Source organism: Podarcis erhardii (genome assembly GCF_964252035.2).
Source record: "Podarcis erhardii genome assembly, chromosome: 6".
NCBI classification, from domain to species: Eukaryota; Metazoa; Chordata; class Lepidosauria; order Squamata; family Lacertidae; genus Podarcis; species Podarcis erhardii.
The window spans coordinates 63,164,905-63,186,051 of record NC_138510.1 but is presented as its reverse complement, the minus strand read 5'-3'; the positions used below and the strand labels follow the sequence as shown (position 1 = coordinate 63,186,051).

At 42.2% G+C, this 21,147-nt stretch overlaps 2 protein-coding genes and 1 long non-coding RNA gene across 7 annotated transcripts in view; 1 reads left to right on the top strand and 2 right to left on the bottom strand.

Annotated features, from left to right (window-relative positions):
* Nucleotides 1–1,572: 1,572 nt before the first annotated feature.
* On the bottom strand, nucleotides 1,573–15,056 carry LEPROT (leptin receptor overlapping transcript). The gene is made up of 4 exons (XM_081867280.1): nucleotides 14,897–15,056; nucleotides 13,066–13,141; nucleotides 11,676–11,862; nucleotides 1,573–3,586 (listed from the first exon to the last, which is right to left on the bottom strand). The coding sequence occupies exons 1-4, from the start codon at nucleotides 14,910–14,912 to the stop codon at nucleotides 3,470–3,472; spliced, it is 396 nt and encodes a 131-aa protein (XP_081723406.1). The 5' UTR covers nucleotides 14,913–15,056; the 3' UTR covers nucleotides 1,573–3,469.
* A 132-nt stretch (nucleotides 15,057–15,188) lies between these two features.
* Nucleotides 15,189–21,147, top strand: part of LOC309344659 — a 135,506-nt gene continuing 129,547 nt past the window's right edge. Inside the window, exon 1 of the long non-coding RNA XR_014157812.1 lies at nucleotides 15,189–15,742. This is a non-coding gene — a long non-coding RNA (uncharacterized lncRNA). The remainder of the gene's footprint in view (nucleotides 15,743–21,147) is intronic.
* Nucleotides 17,350–21,147, bottom strand: part of DNAJC6 (DnaJ heat shock protein family (Hsp40) member C6) — a 51,674-nt gene continuing 47,876 nt past the window's right edge. For all 5 annotated transcript variants that reach the window (XM_081867146.1, XM_081867143.1, XM_081867142.1 and 2 more), the window contains 2 exons: nucleotides 20,334–20,510; nucleotides 17,350–19,347 (listed from right to left, as the gene is read on the bottom strand). In XM_081867146.1, coding sequence (XP_081723272.1) covers nucleotides 19,246–19,347; nucleotides 20,334–20,510 — 279 coding nt within the window. In that variant the 3' untranslated portion in view covers nucleotides 17,350–19,245. The remainder of the gene's footprint in view (nucleotides 19,348–20,333; nucleotides 20,511–21,147) is intronic.

Here is a 21,147-nt window from a genome sequence, read left to right as displayed (position 1 = left end):
CCCACTGCTACTGATTCTAAGAAACAGAATTGGGGGAACAATGGACCACGGATGAAGAATTCTGTTGGCTAACAGTAGAGAATCAAAGCTTCTTTCTAGAAGGCTTCATAGCCTTGGACAGGGTTGGAGAACCTCGGGGCCTATTTGGCCCTCAGGACTTTCGCAATGCCACCCACCGTCCCAGTTCTGCACATGCCTCGAGTGCTTTTTGTTCGGCTCAAATGTGTCCTTCAACTGTGATAATGCCTCTTGCTCGTTTGGATGTAGGGGAGTGTGTACATGGGATGGTGGTGTAGACATGTCTGCGTGACTGGCACAAAGCCAACAGTACAGAGGTAGGAATCACATCCACATTTGCCTTTGTCCCTGCCCACCACCGGGTGGAGGACCCTCTGGAACAGCAATGGGAGCTGATGCAGGGTGAGGGGGAATCCAACCCAGAACTGCTACATATCTACCCAAACCGTTAGAATGCTGTAATTTGCAAAAGTTAGAAGCAACAACTGATTTTGTAAGCCCGGGCTCTTCCAAGGCTATATTAAATGCTGAAGGAAAATATGCATGCTTTTAGGGGTGTCAATTGCCAACCCTATCTAACCCCCTCACCAAGCCTCCCTAGATCTCACCCACCCACCCCCGCCACTAACCTTTGCTTGTCAAATCTGCCTAGCCTTCACGAAGCCCCCATGTACTGTGCCAACCCCAACTCCTAGACTTTGCCATCCTTCCAGTCCCCCCATTAATCTATTTGTCATTCTGGTTCCACCTCATGCCACCACTGCAGCCAAGTGGGACCACTGGCCCACCAGGAGGATCACTGCAGGAAACAGACCTGAAGTGGTGGCTAGCCAGTCTAGAGATCTGCTGTAGGCCAACTCTTCATTATAAATGGTGACAGTAATGACAGATTACCAGGCTAGCTAGCTAGCCACCACTTCCAATCACCTTCCTGTGCTATTCCTCCCGCTAGGCTGGCTCTTCATCCTAACTGGTGGCAGAAACAGTGGATCCCCAAGATAGCTGGGGCAGAGCAGTGTGCTCTAGCTGTCTCTCCACTGCTTCTTATCATGCTGCAGTTTGCAGTGTCACACACCTGTGGCCAAGCTTACTACAATGTGAGAACAACCTTACATTTTTATTATGTGTATATAGAACAAAAGCTATCACGCTTAATTTAATCTGCTGAAAATAAGAAAATCTTAAATTGCATCTTCACTTGATTGTAGACCCAAATTTGCCATTAAATGTAATTAGAACCTGTTTGTGTTGCATTAAAGGCAAGTTTAGATAAACAGTTCTTATAAGGTTTCTCTTGTCAGAAGTGATAAGTGCCAAACATTATATAATGGGAAGTACTTTTAACTGAGCTTGTTATGTTTACTAGGCAAAAACTGCTGCCCACATTGGTAGAGCCATGTCTTTTGGGGAATTTCATTTTACTGCACTTACAGTAAGTTTTTTACTTGCATTTATATTTTACTTTCCACAGATCAAGGTCAGTGCAGTCCTTACTTCTTTTAATTTGTTATGAAATCAAAAGGGACACAATAATTCAGAAGACACGCCACAAAAAAGACTTTGAAGTAAAATTTTATTGAGTTTTTAAAAAATACATTCACAAATGTATTCTAATACTGTGCAATTCCAGTACTTCAAATGACATAAATTACAAAGGTTACAAAAGTTCATATATGCTGTATATGAAACATCGTCAACAAGAGAATGCAAAGCAATATTTATCAAATACATGCAGCATGGCTTTGATGCACATGCCTCCTGCAGAACACAATAATCTTGGAGAAAGGCACTTTGGAGTAAGATTACTATGAGTATTTAGGGTACCACAATACTTTTTTTTTTTTTTACTATATAATGAAAATCGCTAACATAAATGGTCACAGATACTGGCAGGATGACAAGCTTGGAGCCAAATAATATCAGGCTCACAGGAACCTTTATAACCCTTGCAATAACTCTTATTTCACACCACCACAAATAGTAATTTGAGTTTGCACATTAAATGGGGGGTGGGAACTTTCATCACTATATCTCACCTATAAAATAACTTGTGTTCCCACTTTAAAGAGTAAAGCACCTTTTAGAACAGAGATGGCAAAACCTATCTCCTTTTGAAGGTCACACTCGGTCAAGGTGGGTGCGACCAAAGTCAGTTTTGGAGGGGCAGATCCCAAAGCAAGGCAAGGCACACTCTTTTGAATACCCATATTAAATCAGGTTAAAGGCCCTGTGAAATAAGGCCAGAGGCTGTGGGATACCCATCCCTGCGCCAGAAAGTGAACATTATCATTTGCCTTTATCATGCCACCTTTAAAAAAGGTGTATTCTGTATTATCTGAAAATGATGGTGAAAGACAGACTTTTGGAACACCAGGAAAAGAAGATCAAAGCTAAATTTCTATTCCTTCTCTCTTTTTTTTGCTGCAGCATAATTTATAAGGCAACTTCACAACCTAACCCTATGCATGTTGACTCAGGAGTAAATCCCACTGTCTTCAGTAGAGTAAACTTGTGTCTGGGTTACTCCCAAGCAAACGTGTAGAGGAGGGCAGCGTTAATTTTTCATACCTCTACTCTTACCAGAGCTAAAACTACTTTTAAAATTAATTATCTCAAAACTTCCAGCAACACAGAATAGAACTGTCAATGCATGAAATGCATCTGCAGGATTGTATCCCATTTTCTCACTCATGCAAAAGCTCTTCAAGACTGTATCCAAAGCATTACAAACCCTGAGTAATTTAAGAATCGAATAGTCTGAGTATTTTACAAACATTACCATTAAAATGTCTTTGTGCTATTGTCACAAAGAAATGCTTACTACAGTTATTTCAGCACTTTGGCAAAATGAAACTTTTTTTGCATTTAATATAATTTCAATACCTTTTTTTCTGTACGTCAGGATTGTTTTGTTTTTAAAAAGCAAATGTTGTATCAAATTTAAGTGTTGAAACGAAACTCCACATCACTACAAATTCATCTAACCTGCAAGACAGACCCAATTTGCAAAATGTAGGTTGCAGTCCAAAAAATTCTCACAAATTGCAGCAAGTTGCATGTATCCAACTAAATAGAAAGACTAGTACTTAAAAGGCAATACATTTACCCTGTGTTAGGCTGGCACTAGATACAAAAAGCGGACCCATATCCAATAGTGCATGGTTTCGCCCATTGGTTTTGGACTACAACTCCCATCATCCCTAGCTAGCAGGACCAGTGGTCAGAGATGATGGGAATTGTAGTCCAAAAACAGCTGGAGATCTAAGTTTGGGAAGCCTTGCAATAGTGTAAAGCTATTAATGCATGCAAATAATATATGTCATCATATGCGTATGCGTGTATACACATACATACATACATACATACATACAATGCACTCTAAGATCCGTGTCATAGTAAAGCTCCCTGTAAGCCCTAAAGTGCAGATCCATATGAAAATCCATAGTGAAGTCTACCACTGTTCCCAGGAAAAATCATCTCCTCTTCCAAATAGAACAAAAAAGCCTAAAATGGTAATGAAAATTACTGCATTTCCAGCCAGAACAAGGCAACAAGCTCCCCACTTGATCTGAAATACAAAGTGAATAAGAAGAAGGATTTACTCTCTATTCATTGATAGAAAATGCACCCTACTTTGAGCATTAGACACATACAAAGAAATACAACATCAGGATGCTAAAAGCGCTTACGATCAAACAGTAAATTTTGAGTACCAAGGAAACTAATGTAATCTGAAATTGTTACATACCTAAGTAGTCATTACAGGAACTAATTAAACATTTCGCTAAAATGCAGTGATATATATATAAACAATTATTTGTCCTTTATGAGTACAGTAAAACTGGTCGAGATAGCAGTTCATGAAAAGTTTACAAGATGTTCAGTGATAATTTTTCAAGCTCATCCACAATGGAAGGGGAAAATAATTTAGAGTAATTTAGCGGCAGCCAGCCATAGTCTTCTCAAAAGAGCAAATTAAAAGTCTGCCCCCATTACTAGAACTATGAAGGCCTGGAACTCCCACTGTCCACACATTGCTTCTCTTTGCCACCTTGGCCAAACTAATATTTGGGTGAAACTGATAAAATAAAGACAAATATGACATCATTTATCTTTGAATTGTGAGTAAAATGGTTTTGAAAAGACAATGTTTTTAAATAATATTAAAAAGAATTTACACTTGTAAATCTCTTACAGCTAAAATAAATTTAAACTGTTATGTTATTATTCCATTGTTATTGCTCTAGATTACTAATAGGGCAATCCTCCATCTGTCTACTCAAAAATAAGTCCCATGAATTCAATAGTGCTTGCTCCCAGAAAAATGGGCATAGGATTACAGGTCCACCAAGCATTATTCTCAGAACTTGGTGCTGGAAAACTACTTTCAAATGCAAGTATGTGCAACAAATCTGGTCAACCTGGGAACATTGAGTTCCTGCAACAAGGAAGGCAGAAAGATGTTTGGACAACACAGTCACTAATCTCTTGTGCTTCTCAATGAGCCTTCGATTCCTGATCTTGTGCATCAGGGGACGCAAACCAATATTGTTTGAAAACATGCAAACTATTAAGCAAAAAGCAGACATGGAAGATTGAGAACAATGATCCAAGGAAGCAGCCCATTTTTAAAAGTTGATGATATAAATTTTATAGTAACCCTGCTTGGCTCAATATACATATTAATGCTACTTCTTGATTATATTATAGGTTTTCTGAACTTTCTAAAAATATGCAAGTTTTTTAAAAAATAAAAATAAAATGGTATTATTGATGGTGTTTCCTGCTTGGCAGGGGGTTGGACTCGATGGCCCTTGTGGTCTCTTCCAACTCTATGATTCTATGATTCTATTACTGCTAGCAGTCTTTTTTTATATAAAAGCACCTAAAAAAGCTAGAAGCTAATGATTGTAGTAAACAAAATGTAGGTTTTATTACATGGTTTTATTATTTGTTAAAGTTATAGACCCATAACACAAACTACCACAGTATTTTATTTAAGTTTTCTCAACTAACAAAAACTAAGATATACCTAAATACCTTTGGAAGCAGTAACTTTCAAAATTCCATCTCTAGCACTGGCACTATTGAGAAATATTGTTTCAATACAATTGATGCTGCAAACCTATAAAGATCTACTGTACTTCGGAGCAAATAAGTCTCACAGAACTCTGTGCAGTTTACTTCAAAGCACTGTGCTGCGCAGAACTTATATTTTTACATTTCATAAATATGCCATATAGATCAGCAAATAAAATTCTATTGGCTTAGCCATTATTCACTTTAAGCTCTTCCAGTAAAGTAATTTTGGGTTTTATATGTATTGTACAGATTTTATTTCACCAAAAACCTGTAAAAATGTTCCTCCCACCCATGGTTTCTGCATTTCCAGATGTTTTACAATCTTCAGCCTTTAGCAAAACATTGTTTGGTAAGAAAAGGAATTAGAGCTCTCTCTAGTGGTCGGACTGTATTATTTATTCTTATTTAACATTCTTAACAAAGGGAAATGGACTAAGTAGCGGAAGATGTATACAGTCATACCTCGGGTTACGAACACTGTGGGTTGTGCGTTTTCGTGTTTTGGTGCTTACGCATAAACGCAAAATGACATCACGCACATGTGCAGAAGTGCCAAATCGCGTCACACACGTGCGCAGACATGGCGCTGTGGGTTGTGAAAGTGCCTCCCACACGGATCACATTTGTAACCCGAGGTATGACTGTAGAATTATTACTGGAAAATAAATTAGATAAGATCTTGGAAAGGAGAATTCTAGACATAAAAAGTTTATGGAACCTCAACTAAGGGCTCAGGAGTAAGGAAACCAGGGAGAACACTACTAGATATGAGAAAGATATAAATATGTCTTTACGTGCTTCTACTCTGGTAACAAAGCACCGTGGCTTAATCATTAAGGCAAAGTCAAGTGCAACAACAACAAAAAAATCACTTATCTTAACCTGTCCTATTAAGGTCCCAAAGTGAATGAGAGCAAACAGAACAGTAAACAAGATAGAAATGTAAATTGGGTGAAACAGACTGTTCACCATTTGTGAATGGGAGGGATGTTTTAAGAACAGTAAGAGATTGGAGACTGGAGTTTCAAAGGATTTCTAACTGGACACTGCAAGCAAGACAGCCAGCCAGCATCACCAAGCATTTTGCTGCCCAGTATGACTGTCCTTAGCCCAGTATGGTTGTCATTAGCCTATCTTGTCACAGGCAACCAACAGAGGAAGGAGAACAGAGCACAATAACAACATGCAAGGGCAGCAGCTCTCGCCTACTGATGTTGCTGAACTCACTCCTGCTGGTATGGAAGTGGATAGAGAGGAATACCTGAATGAAAGCCAAAACAGCATCTGCGATAGCTAACACAAACACCAAAAAATAATTCAGAGGAGTCAAGCATTAAAGCAGGTAATAGTTCGCTTTCTTAAAGCATGGAAGGTGAGCAACTGCAGATATCAGTAATCGCAACATGTAGCACCTCCTTCTACCTTCCTGCTCGCTGTGGATTTGGAAAAGTTGCCAGGCAGATAATGGAAAGCAGTATGAAGTCCTGCTATGCATACTTGCAAGCACAGGTGGGCATATAAAGGTGCTCCCGTCATCAAAGCCAGACAGTGCAATCCGGTGTGTGTTAACTACACCTAAACCCCCGTAAGTTCAGCTAGGTGTTTACGCTCCTCTAGACTGCAGCTAGAAAACATTTACTGCAGAGAATTGCACCCGCACAACCAGTGGTTTATTCACGTGAAAACCTTACTGCGAAATAAAGTTTTCAAAAGGAAATGAACCAGAATGCATGTAAACAATGCAAGAAGACCACTAAAAACTTATCAGTCTGCTTCAGTCTGAGGGAAAAATGGGGGTTCAGCCAAGTGCACTTAAGAAGCCCTCTTCAGGCCTTAACACTAAACACATGAAGGTCAGGAGTGAAGGAGTTGACAGCTGCATGTACACACACACACACACACAGCACAGCTCACCAGAAACTTTTTGCCCTCTCGTGTTCATGCTGGATTCCCAGAGACAATGTGAATAAGGAAGTTATTAGCATCTGTGTCTGCCTCACACCCAGCACTTTTTTTTCAACACTGGCTGAGTCAGCTACAATCACAGTCATTCACAGTACCTCTGGGTTCCATCCCCAGTGCATGTCAGGGTCTGAGCCCAGAGATATGGGACTAAAGAAATTAATGGCAATAACAGCAACTTCCTCATTCAGAACTGTAACCGCAAGGGCAGGGCAAATCCAAGGCTGTTTGGCTTGGGCTACAAGTTCAAAGGGGGGCTTATATTTAGTCACTTGTTAATTTTTTGGCATTTGACAACTTGCTTTTATGCACACTGGACCTAAATGTGACACTATCACACAGCTGAAAATTTAAGCAAGAGGTGATTTGGTAAAAGGCATATGTTAGAAGCAGCATTTGTTAAATAACTTATTTAATGCTGCACTCTTTTTAGTGCTTTTTATGTTTTCATGTATTGACATTTTGATATTATGGCTGGGCACCTCAAGAACCAGAAGCATCCAGGCCTCTCTGGATTCCTGAGAGGGCCTGGAAAGGTGTTGGGATAATAATAATAATAATAATAATAATAATAATAATAATAATTATTATTATTATTATTTATATCCCGCCCTCCCCAGCCGAAGCTGGGCTCAGGGCGGCTAACAACAATCAAAATAATTCAACGATTCTAAAAACATTTCATTATAAAAATTAATTAAAATCAAATTGATGGCAACCATTAAGCAAAATTCTGTGCAGACTGCCAGAGGAGGGGGGTCAGGCTGCGCCCTGACCAAAGGCCTGGTGGAACAGCTCTGTCTTGCAGGCCCTGCGGAAAGATGTCAAGTCCCACAGGGCCCTAGTCTCTTGTGACAGAGCGTTCCACCAGATTGGAGCCACGGCCGAGAAGGCCCTGGCTCTAGTTGAGGCCAGCCTAACCTCTCTGTGGCCTGGGATCTTCAAGATGTTTTTATTTGCAGACCCTAAGTTCCTCTGTGGGACATACCAGGAGAGGCGGTCCCGTAGGTACGAGGGTCCTAGGCCGTATAGGGCTTTAAAGGTTAAAACCAGCACCTTAAACCTGATGCTGTACTCCACCGGGAGCCAGTACAGCTGGTATAGTACCGGATGAATGTGATCTTGCAGCGAAGACCCCATAAGGAGTCTCGCCGCGGCATTCTGCACCTGCTGGAGTTTCTGGGTCAGTCTCAAGGGTAGCCCCACGTAGAGCGAGTTACAATAATCCAGTCTGGAGGTGACCGTCGCGTGGATCACAGTGGCTAGGTCAGGGCGAGAGAGATAAGGAGCCAACTGCTTAGCTTGGCGGAGATGAAAAAATGCTGCCTTTGTTATAGATGTAATCTGCGCCTCCATAGGGAGGTATCGAAGATTACACCCAAACTCTTAACGGACGATGCTGGCACTAATTGCACCCCCGCAAGAGATGGGAGTTGCCCCCTCAATCCCATATCGCCCCGTCCCAGCCAGAGGACCTCTGTCTTTGAAGGATTTAACTTCAACCGGCTCCCACATAACCATCCAGCCACAGCTTCCAGACATCTGGTCAGTGTGTCTGGGGCCGAGTCAGGATGGCCATCCATCAACAGATAGAGTTGGGTGTCATCGGCATATTGATGGCAACCCAGCCCAAAACTCCGGACAAGCTGGGCAAGGGGGCGCATAAAGATGTTAAAAAGCATCAGGGAGAGAATCGCACCCTGAGGCACTCCACACACCAAGGAGTGGCGCGATGACAATTCCCCCCCAAGCGCCACCCACTGTCCCCGACCAGAGAGAAACGAGCGCAGCCATTGAAGGACTGTGCCCTGAATCCCCACGTCGGCAAGGCGGTGGTCCAGGAGTTCATGATCGACCATGTCGAAGGCTGCTGACAGGTCTAGAAGAATCAGCAGCCCCGACCCGCCTCAATCCAGCTGCCTGCGGAGATCATCTGTTAGGGCGACCAGAGCCGTCTCGGTCCCATGACCGGCGCAGAAGCTGGACTGGAATGGATCCAGAGCCGATGTTTCATCCAGAAACCTACCAAGCTGTTCAGCAACCACTCTCTCAATCACCTTACCCAGGAATGGAAGATTCGGAACCGGGCGGTAATTGGATAGATCTAAGGGATCTAATGATGTTTTCTTTAAGAGCGGGCGCACCACTGCCTCCTTCAGTTCCCCTGGGAATATCCCGGTGTCAAGGGACAAATTGATGATATCCCCCAGGGGGGCCCGCACCTCGTCTGGACACGCTCTAATCAGCCAAGACGGGCACGGGTCAAGAGGACAGGTGGTGGGCTTTCCAGCTTGGAGGAGTCTATCCACATCGGCTGGGGATATCCGGTCAAAGTGGTCAAATACTGGACCCGAGGACAGTCGAGGGGCCTCCAGTTCCTTTATTGTATCCAAATTGGCAGGGAGGTCATGGCGGAGCAACAGGACCTTCTCCGCAAAAAAACTCGCAAATGCCTCACAGCTGTGTGTCAAATTGTTATTTAAATTTGACTGTCCTTCATGTGACGTTAAAGACCTAATTATACTAAATAATTGCGCTGGGTGAGAGCTAGCGGAGGCAATGGAGGCCGAGAAGTAGGACTTCTTAGCTGCCTTCACTGCCATCTCGTAGGTTTTCATAAAAACCCTATAAGATGTTCTTGAGGCTCTGTCACGGGCACCCCGCCATACTCGCTCTAGCCGTCTGAGGTCCCGCTTCATTTTCCGAAGCTCCTCGGTAAACCAGGGAGCCCGGTTTCTGCGGGGTCGCAGAGGGCGCTTAGGTGCGATCTCATCGATGGCTGCCAGGAGCTGGATATTCCAGCCCTCAACAAGCTCAGTCAATGAGTCGCCAGGGGGAGCAAGGTCCCGCAAGGCCTGATGGAATCTATCAGGGTCCATCAGCCTCTGCGGGTGAGCCCAAATTGGCTCGCCACCTAAGCAGGGTGGGGGTGGAAAATCAATCCTGGCTTTCAGAGCGTAGTGATCAGACCATGGCACCTTCATCGAAGGAGACATGATCACATCTATACCGACGCCAAAGATCAGATCCAGCGTGTGGCCTGCTTGATGTGTGGGGCCTGAAACAAACTGGGAGAGCCCTAGTGTCGCCATGGAAGACACCAGGTCCATAGCCTGTGAGGAGGGAGTGGCATCAGCATGGACGTTGAAGTCCCCCAATACCAATAGGTTAGGGAACTCCAAGGCCCAGCCGGCCACCGCCTCTAGCAGGCCTGACAGGGTGGCTGCTGGTGCGCTAGGTGGCCGGTACACCAGCCAGACAGCCAAGCTCACCTCGGAGCCCCACACTAGGCCAACACATTCAATGCCAGGGATCGATGGCGATGGTAGAGTCCTGAAAGGACAATCTTCCCGGATTAATAATGCCACCCCTCCCCCCCCGGCCCACAGTCTGCGACTGGTGGAGGACGGAGAAACCCGGGGGCGCCATCTCTCGTAAGGTAACAGTTTCCCCTTTGCGCAACCAGGTCTCCGTCACACAAGCCAGGTCAACCCCCTGCGAGGTGAAGAAATCTCGCAGGGTGGCGGTTTTGTTGCCTATGGACCTGGCATTGCACAACACCAGTGACGGAGGTGAGTAATCCTTGCTCACCCTACCCTCGTCCCTCGGGATGGGGCGCAGATTGGAAGGGGTACGAGCATATCCGTATCTCGATCCCCTTCGCCTATGACATCTGCCCCCACTGCCATACCTCCCTCGCCCCACCACGGTAGCAATCCCAAGCCTCATACCAACCTCCATTTACAAAATAGAAAAACAAACCAAACCAAAAACAATTATACCAAACAAAACCAATCCCCACCCCACTCAATATCCAACCCCAAACCAAAATAAAACGGAACAAAATAAAAATACATCAATAAAAACCACCGTTCACGGTGGTACAACAAAGTAAAAAGTAAAAACCCCTTTAAAACACTTTAAAACATATAAAAACATTTTAAACATTTGCTGCAGCAGCACCAGTGTCCTTAAAGCTGTAGCGGTGGCGGGTGTGGGCCCCGCCTCCTAGGCCTGGTGGAGTGGGCCTACAGGAAGGAGCGGCCTTCCTCAACACCCACGGTGCAGCAGCAGCCTACCCCTCAACTGAGAAGTTAGAAGTGGCTTCACCCAGTATTTCTATTTACAGTGCTGAGCAATTATTTTTTTTAATGTAAACTTCTCTTTTAAAAAAAGGGGGCAGCAGCATCACTCACAGTGACATTTGTGAAATTATGCTTGGTGCTGTGTCTGGTTTACTGTGAGCAGCAACTTAACCAGAAGACATTATTAAGATGACTCATTTTGTGAAGTGTTTATCTGCAAAGCAATGTGCCATACACCAGAAAAACAGGGTGTGGGATTTACCTAATGACTCTCATCAGAAGAAGCCCTGTGCAAGGACTTCTGCTTGAGTGCCAAGCTTCCTCCCCCCCAAAATTTGACTGAATGTGAGGGAACAGCATACAGGGGAAAGATTTTTTTGGGGGGGGGTCCATTCCAACTGGCAAGCTGAAATGCTTGTGCTAATGGAGCAATCAGAAGAGTGGGATGTATTTTGTATTTTGTATTTTGTCCAGGACTGTGAGGGGTCAAAAGGTGACATATAAACTTTTCTTGTGATAAGACCTTACCACTTCAACGCGTGCAAGGATAATAGGAAACGCAAAGGCAGAAACCACAATTCCAGTCGTGAAGAAACATGCCAGCTCCCTGCAGGCACTGCTTGCGGCATCAGTATCATCGCTTACTCTTTTTGTGATGAAGTGGGGAATAGGACTTATGAAGTAAAATATCAAAACAAATAAAGGCCAGTAGACGCTGCAGAATGATAAACACAAAAGATGAGAGAAGTTAATGCCGTTTAAAATGAATTTTATGCACAACCTATTATCATCCTCTGAAATCATAACAGCTGAGCACAGAAATATACACATAATTATATACAGTGGAACCTCGGGTTACGTACTGTCCCCTTTGCAAATACTTCAGGATACGCACGCGACAAACCCGGAAGTGACGGAAAGGTTTCCGCCGCCCGCACCTATGCAGAAGCGGGTTACGGTCACGCACGCCTGCGCAGAACAGGCGCCTCTGGATGCAAATGTTTCGGGGTAAGAATGGACCTCCGGAACGAATTAAATTCATATCCAGACGTACCAATGTACATAGGAAAAAGTCACTGAAGTATAAATCTAGGGCCATATACATTTGTTCTTCCACTCACTTCAGGATACTCAGTTTTCCAGCCCAACTGCATTTTCTTCCTCCTCCCTTCTTTGCCCCTTGTTTTCTGCAGTTTCATCTCTTTAAAAAAAGGGTAAAGGACCCCTGGATGGTTGAGTCCAGTCAAAGGTGACTATGGGGTTACGGCGCTCATCTCGCTTTCAGGCCGAGGGAGCCGGCGTTTGTTCACAGACAGCTTTCCAGGTCATGTGGCCAGCATGACTGCTTCTGGTGCAACAGGACACCGTGACGGAAAACAGAGCGCATGGGAAAGCCGTTTACCTTCCCACTGAGGGATACCCATTTATCTACTTGCACTGGCATGCTTTTGAACTGCAAGGTTGGCAGGAGCTGGGACAGAGCTCACCCTGTCACAGGGATTCGAAACGCCGACCTTCTGATCAGCAAGCCGAAGAGGCTCAGTGGTTTAGACCACAGCGCCACCCGCATCCCTTGTCATCTCCTATCTTCGTATCAGCTCAGATTCTAATCTGTGAACCTTTTAGCATTCTACTGCATCTTCTCTCTCTGACATGCCAATTTCTATTCCTCAACACCCACTGCTTTAGCAAAGGTTTACCAAACTACCCTCATTTTCCTTCTCAGCTGTCAGACTGCTCTCCCACACAATCTCTGATGCCGCTCATTTCCCTCAATCATCTGAAAGGCGTTAGAATGAAAAAAGAATTCAAGCTGCGTTCATAAACTGCTTGCTTAAGGATTTCATTCCAAATAAGCATGCTTGGAACCATCACACAACATAGAACAGTGATATATCTCGTATTAATTCAGTCTTACCCGTAACTTTCCAGTGCACACCCCAATACAAGAAACGTCAGACCCATAGCTCCAGTGAACGATAAGCCAACCAGGGCTACACAAGTGGAAATAAAAAGAATGACATCACTAACACGCTTAACATTCATTTGTATAATCACAGTCTGTGCAGTTTAATTCACAAAGTGATCCAACATTACAGTTAAAGGTGTAGCCTCCTGATACAGCAGATATTTGATCTCAAGAGGTGGTCAGAATTCAGGCTTGTTGGATCTACTTTGTTTTTTACTGGAACTCCAATCAGAGCCAATTAAAAACAAAAAAAGTTAGAATTAAATACCAAAGTGCCTCCTGAACCTAGGAATTTCTTTCTAGTACCAGAACATAACTGAGCTCACAGTCATTTCATGTAAAAAAAATCCACTCCTGGCTAGCTTTCTTCATTTCAGCAGCCTACATAGGGGTGGAGTGGAAATCACCTTGTTGCTGCCATTAGTAATCTAATGCATATCACCCAGAGATCTACCAGTATATTCTGATCTACCTTAAGAATATGAGGAGCCTGATGGATCAGACCAATGCCCCAACATCCTCTTCAGTGGCCAATGGGATGCCTATGGGAAGCCCAGAACCAGGACCTGGGTGCAAGAGCTCTCCCCGCTGCTGCCACCACCACCACTTGCTAGTATCCACTGACAGCCTGATCCTCCATGACTTTGTCTTCTCTTCCTTAAAAGTTATCCCAAATTGGTGGCGGTCACTACTTCTTGCATTTAGACAAGCCTATCTGGATGCAGAGAAAGGCGAGGTAATTTCAATGCTTTAGTATTTTAACTTTTGTGTGTTTTAAAGTAGGGTTTGTGGAATTTTCCTTGATTTTACTGTTTTGTTTTGTTTTTTGCAAACCACTTTGAAGATTGTTTGTTTTTACTATAAAGAGGTGTATAAATCTTATGAAGTAAGTAAATAACGTTTGTTTCACTTTCGACAGCCATACTTCCAGGATGGGACCCTCTTGCTGGTATTTTCTTTTTTAAAGGGTTTCACTGATCACTTAAATTATACTTCTGCAATTGGGATGGAGAGATTTTAAACTTAGTGAAGTACCACACTCCGCATGAGCTGTATACTCATTGCCTTGGTGACTACAATAAACAAAAAGTCCAAAAGTTTGTAATAACCAGTGCTTTTTTCTGGGGGGGGGGACGCACACCCCTAAAAATTTTGTGAATCTAAGTTTGACCCCCTTTGAGGGGCAGTATTTCAATGAGTAGGAAAATGAGAGTACCCATAAACATATATTTTTTTATAAGAAAAGCACTGCTAAGAACTATAGTGGGTTTCTTTTTTTGCTTTCAAATCAAACCCGATCGCATGTAAAACAATGGTTTGGGGTAGGTCACAGCAGCTGGGAAAATTCCTGAACTTTTAAATAGGCTTCAAGGGAAAGGAATTTTCAGCAAAATGTGACCGGCCAGAGCCCTTCTCGGCAGTTGCTCCAGCGAAAAGAGCCCTGCCCTCGCCGGCGCCTCCGGATTCCCCACCCCGCGTGCTTCACATCCACACCCTGGAAAAGGGCGTAGGAAGGAGGAGGAAGAGACCCAGCGCCGGCGCGGTGCAAAAAGTTACGCTGCCCCAGAGAGGAGTCTGTTGTTGGCGACAACCGAGAGGGGGCTGCACAGCGAAAGGCTCCTTTAGCCGTATTTGCAGAGGAACTTTACCCGGGCAGGGACGGGAGCGAGGTAGCCATAGCGACGGCGGAGCGAGAGAGCCGCGCCGGCGGGGAAAGCGGAGCGAGAGAGAAAGAGAGACAGAGGCCACCCGCCGCGCGAGGAGAGAAGCGGCCCGATACCTTTAATCCCCGCCATGTCTCCTTTTCTTTTGCGGGGCGCCTTTTTTGCTCGCGCTCTCTTTCTCGCTGGACGACGAAGCAGAGGAGGCGGAGAATAATGTGTCGACTTCTTCCGCCTTCTGCTCACGTGGCTCCTGCTCTAACCCTTCCCCTTCTCACAGGGGGAAGGAACAACAACAAAAATGCAGCACTTTCTTTTTTTTTTTAAAAAAAGAAACTAAGACTCTTTTCACGCCTATGAACTGCCTCAGGGCGGCGCCAAGGCAGTCGAAGTGAGGGGAATTTCCCTCAGAAATGGCCCTCAGAAATTCCCTCAGAAATGGCTTAAAATGCTGGTCCTGGTCCTACTGCTGCTTGTGCCAGATGTTGAAACATCTTTTTGTGGATCCATCCACCCGTATTTCCCTTTGCCCTCCCAGAGCATATTCGGATTGCAAAGGCTTGGGCGGCCTCTTATCTCACTTTCAGGGTCAAGCATAGGCCCCACAGAGCAAAAACCTTGGTTTTGAGGTCGGGCATGTGCTCGTCTGATATTAACTCCATCTTAAAAACAAAAACAACAAAAAACTTTAACTTGCTGTTTAGTCTGGGCTGCCATCCCAGACACTTCCCTGGGAGTAAGTCCCATGCGGTCAGCGGGGCCTACTTCAGAGCAGACAGACGTAGTAGGATGGCCCTGTTAGTAAAGCAAAGACCTCAGCAAGCGAGCGCCGTCATGCCAGCCATGCACAATTCATCACCTCAGTTTCGAAAGAAGTCACTGGGATTTTGTGGGCGTGCTGGTTTTTTCGCCCAAATAAATCACACTTGTATGGATCCATTGATGTAGATTCATTTCCAGTGAGGGTAAGTCTTTTGACTGCACACACCCATGGATACTGTGGTACCTCGGGTTACATATGCTTCAGGTTACAGACTCCACTAACCCAGAAATAGTACCTCGGGTTAAGAACTTTGCTTCAGGATGAGAACAGAAATTGTGATCCGGCAGCACGGCAGCAGCAGGAGGCCCCATTAGCTAAAGTGGTGCTTCAGGTTAAGAACAGTTTCAGGTTAAGAACGGACCTCCGGAACGAATTAAGTACTTAACCTGAGGTACCACTGTATTTAGAAATGTGGGTGGCATCTGTACAGCCAGGGGTTTCCATTACTTAAATCAAGCGTTAAGCATTGTCTAATTAGTGCTCCTTGGGGTCCTCATGCATATTTATATACCCACACACCTTTCTAATTCATGCTTTCTACTGTTTCCTACTGCAATTTCCCCCGAAAGTGATTTCACCACAATGCCAATGTTTTGTATAAAGCAGACGCGCCAACCTGAATGAAATATTGTGGGGGCCCAGGTAAGCCCTGCACCGCATAATCAATCACATGACGCAGTGCACCCCCCCCCCCATTTGAATAGGAATGCCTATCAACTTTGTGGGGGCCTGGCCCCCTCAAATATTTTATTGTGGGGGCTCCCAGGAGTTGACTTCTATGGTATAAAGCTGGGAGACATGGCAGCTAGAAGCATTTTTGCATTCAGTAAAACACATATTCTATAATGTTAGACGCAAGTTCAGAAAGAGGAGCAATAGTTTTAAGTTTATATAAGAATGAAGTCATTTGCTCCTCTCAGCATATAAAAATGACTTACAGCTGCATTGCTATCTATTCTTTCTTACCCAGGAGTAAGCTCCACTGAACTCAATGGGACTTACTCCTATGAAGACATATAGAATTGTACTGTAAGGTAACACAAGACATTACATTCAGGAACAGGTTATTCAGTCCCATGGAGTAGTGGGTTTATTTTCTTTCGCCTTCTGCTACAGCAGCCTCAATATCAATATACTCAATAACATCCCCTTTGAAGGCGCTTTGTCTTCCTCTCTGCATAGGATAAAATACAAATAAAAAGGACTGAAAGTTCTTTCACCTTTTTAATATATATACAAATGCTTTCAACCAGTCACAGTTCATTGAGTATACTGCATATTTACAAAAAAGAGAGATTATAATAGTGGTTTTAGTCAGAACAGTAAACCTGAACATTGACGAGCAGATAGGACCAAAAGGAAAAGGAAAAGCCCTTTTGAGTTCAGTAGTTTTGACACATAGGTCTCACTTTCATGCACCATTGAGAGCACTGCAGTTAGAGAAGGTGTTTAAGTTGGGTAAGTTTTTTTCCTTTTTACTGAACTAGATGAAGCTTAAATGATATATTTATTTTGTTAAAATTTGAATTTATCCTGGGCTTTTAAAAAAAGATCTATTAGTGCTCGCTTCGGCAGCACATATACTAAAATTAAAAAAAGATCTATTAGTCTGATGCACAAAGCTAATGTTATTTTTGTAATTTCAAAAACTGATGCTACATTAACTGAATCCATTTATATTTCATAAGCATAATTCACACAATATCTACAGAAGTGAATGAAAGATTAAAACAAGTCACAGGAACATGATTCACATTTCAAAATGTTTTTAATAGACAAGCACATACTTGATCAAAACATTTCATAATATGTTAATAAATAACATCCAGTTTGTTATAGTTGTTCAAACGTCTTAATATCTTGTACATATAAAAAGGAGAGCTTGGTGTTTTGTTTCACATTGGCAGTAATGGCAATAAATAATGGATCAATACAACAAAAAGATGGCATTTAATATAAAAATAAACATAGGCTGGTGGACATGCTGTATCTGCAGAAAAGGGTTTCCCACTATAAAGAAAATAGAACAACAGAAAACAGATTGTCTTAAAACACCAATTTGACCAAGATTTTCACGTCATCTAGAGAGTTTTCCCTGCATGTGGAAACCTTTTTGTCCACCTGTTGAACATCAAAAAGGCAGATGCATGTTACCATTTCCCCCCATACAGTGACTTTTGTAGCTACTATTCAACAGCTCCATGAAGAAATCGGCTGCATAATGGGATCCAATGTTTAATGGAGTCAGGTGGCACGATGCCTTCAACAGCCTGTAGATACTTGGTTTTCAAGAAATATATTGAATCAGCATCTATAAACACATTGGACCTCTATAAACAACCAAGTTTCACATGGCTGTTGCTGCACGTTGACTTAACTATCAACTGCTTGAAGGAGAGGATACCAGATAATATTAATCTACCCCATGCAAGCCAGAGACCAGATTTCATTCAGGAAATGTCAATAAATAAAACTCCCATTATAAGTTTCTCTGCAAAAGGAGAAACAGTTCAAAGTGCTATGTAAAATTAGTTTCATTAGATGAGAGAACATACTTTTGTTTTATCATCAGATACCATAATGTGAATATATGAACATTATTGCTTACTGGGCCAATATAACTTTAGTAAGTAAGTAAATTTTCGTATTTTTTGCTCACCTCAGATCTTACAAAACTACATGAACATAGTAAGTTACCTATAGAAGTCCAGAAGTTGAGGCTACATGGTAACATTAGCTTGTGTTCACAAATGTTCTGGAAAAACTGGATATTTGATTCAATTTAAATATACAATTTGAATCAATTAAGAACATAACTTCACAATGCTGAAGAAGGCAGCAAAGTTTGTTTCAGAGGCAGGTTTCAAAGTGTTTTTTAACTGGGAATTTTTTTGCAAGGTATTCTTTCACCCTTACTTTAATAATAATGAACAGCAAACAACTTTAGTGGTCTGTTGATTTGGGATAATGCTTCAACAGGCTTTTGCATGTTAATAAATAAATAATAATTTAAAGACACTTCCCAAATTCTTTGTTGGTGTAAAATGTCTAGCTGTCTGCTTGTCTGAAACACGAAATACAGTACTATGTTTAAGGCAGCAGTAAGTTGCCAAAGACATATCCAGTTGCCTAGCTGTCATATTAAAAAAAAGAAACACTACAAGAAGTAATTGAAGGGTCAAATTATTATGAGAGTTTAGTGTACAGCAAATAACCACATATGAACATCCTTATGCTTTGTTTTGACAAAGCTTGTCCTGGATACAAACTTTCAAGACTAAGCCACATTCCTAGTGACACAGCATCTATTTGGTTTGTAGTGAGAGAGACCATTCATTTCACCTCACTTGTTCCAAGACAAGCAATCCCAGTTTTCTAGAATGCAACCTTACCTACCCTGTTTATACCTGAAAGAACACTATAAGATTAACTTCTAGAACTCCTCTCTTTGCATCTGTAATTCATGGCATACGTAAGGAGCAGCCTCCATACCTTCCCTCTCTCCATACGAAAAGGTTTTAGTGTTAGGGCTAGTCTTATTTTTTTCCAAATTTCCAGCCAGATACTAATTCAGCTGTGAAAATCTTGTGGCAAGGAACTATATGAACACTAGCACAGGTCTACAGCAATGTCTGAGGAAGTATGCTAATACAAGGGCTTTTGGCCTTGGTTTTCAAATTCTGACCAGGCATCATTGAGCTCCATAAAAATCATCTTTGCATATTGTTCATATGGCTGCCCCGTAGCCTACAAGAAAGCAAAACAAGATACATCACAAACATATTAAAATAAGCTTAAAGATGACACTGTTCATACAGAAAGTCAATAGCAGAGTGTAGGTATAATTTACGCTTATCATAGAAGAGCAAGCATGCTGAAAAGGGTGGCATGAAACCCTGAATTAACCCAGAATAGTTACGAGTTGACAAAAATCTTTTCTAGCCTATATCCCCACATCTACTTATCAGGTATTTGTAGATTAAAAGAAACAGTCAACATAGTATAAAGTTTTCCTACTTAGCTGCCTAGAGGCAATTCTTACTCATAAAAGGCAAGCATATCTTTGATCTGTGCATACATGTTTTTTTTGCAGCATTTACCCTGGGGTAATAGGGTATGTTTTAATGACACTATAGAAGTAGGTTGTGGTTGCTCCTGGTACATATTCACTTGCCTTTAGTGAATAAGCTTTATTGCAATCTGTAGTTCTTATGGAGATAGACTTACAACTTCCAATAGGCCGGCATAGTATTTACCTATTGATATAGTTTTGAGCTATAAAGTAATGTTGTTCACCATGACCTCACACCTTGCCCACACAATCTATCAACATTTCCCCTTGTTTAATTTTTTCCAGACCCATCAGACTTTAATTCTTAGCCTAAGCATATCAGTTTTATGAACCACAGTTTTTATTTTAAAACATTTTTTTGCTGCAAAACTCAAACCAGAAACATAATTAGTAAACATGCAAGGTCTTATTATTTTCATTCACTTGACTGAGCCATATCACATTGTCAGACTATTTCTGAAATTATCCCAATAAACTTTCCCTAAGCTCCCACACAACTGGTAATAATTGCTACACCAAAGATTTTCAGTGAACTGCAGTGACTCTTCGCTCCATATTGTTTTAAAGTGATAATGGTGAAAGTAATTGCAGGGATGGATCAAGTGGGAATCATTAAACTAGTACATGAGGTAACAGATTAACACAAAATATTATTACTTACTTTATCAGGATGCACAACAAGCACTGCTCTCCGGTAAACCTTCTTTACTTGCTCTGGAGTAACAAGATCTGCCATGCCCACAGGTTTCCATTTTGTCTCTCCTTCCCATAGTACTGTGTGCATTGTGGACAACAAGGCTCTTATGTTTCTCTCCTTTCCTTCAATCCATTCAAGGATCTGTGAAAATAGATAATGTAGTACTAAACCAAACTGCAAGAGAATATCTATACTAGCATGAATACTTATTTATTGGAACAGTTTATAGTTTGCTTCTTCCCAGTTTGCTTTGAATCTCAGAAAGACAGGAGATAGATATCATCAAATGGAAATGTCAAATTGTTACCTCCAAGAACAGATACATAAAACTGCTTCTGAATATGGAGCTTCAGCTAGCATTGTTCTGTAACTCTCCAAATTAGAATTGTGGGATACATGGATATAGCTAGTGACCAAGGAAATTAGTGTGAATCACATGCCCAAGGATTCAACAATATAAATAGAATAAACTTAGCAAAATAAATATTAGGTAACTTATATACATAATTCATAATCCTCCAAATGAAAGACTTGTACCGTTATTGGGACAGACCCTATTTAGTCCTTCATAAAAGATTAATGTCAGTTTAATTATAATAATTATTCATGAGTTTTTCTGGTAATCATTCCAACTAGTGATTAGTTGGAACCCACAGACCATATGAAGAGAGTTGGAGCAGAAGGCATAGTGAGTTTTGCACTTATCTTCCATCTAAACACCTTCATTTGCCATAGTGATCACAGACCTTTTCACCCCTTAAACAGTAATTAGAAAAGA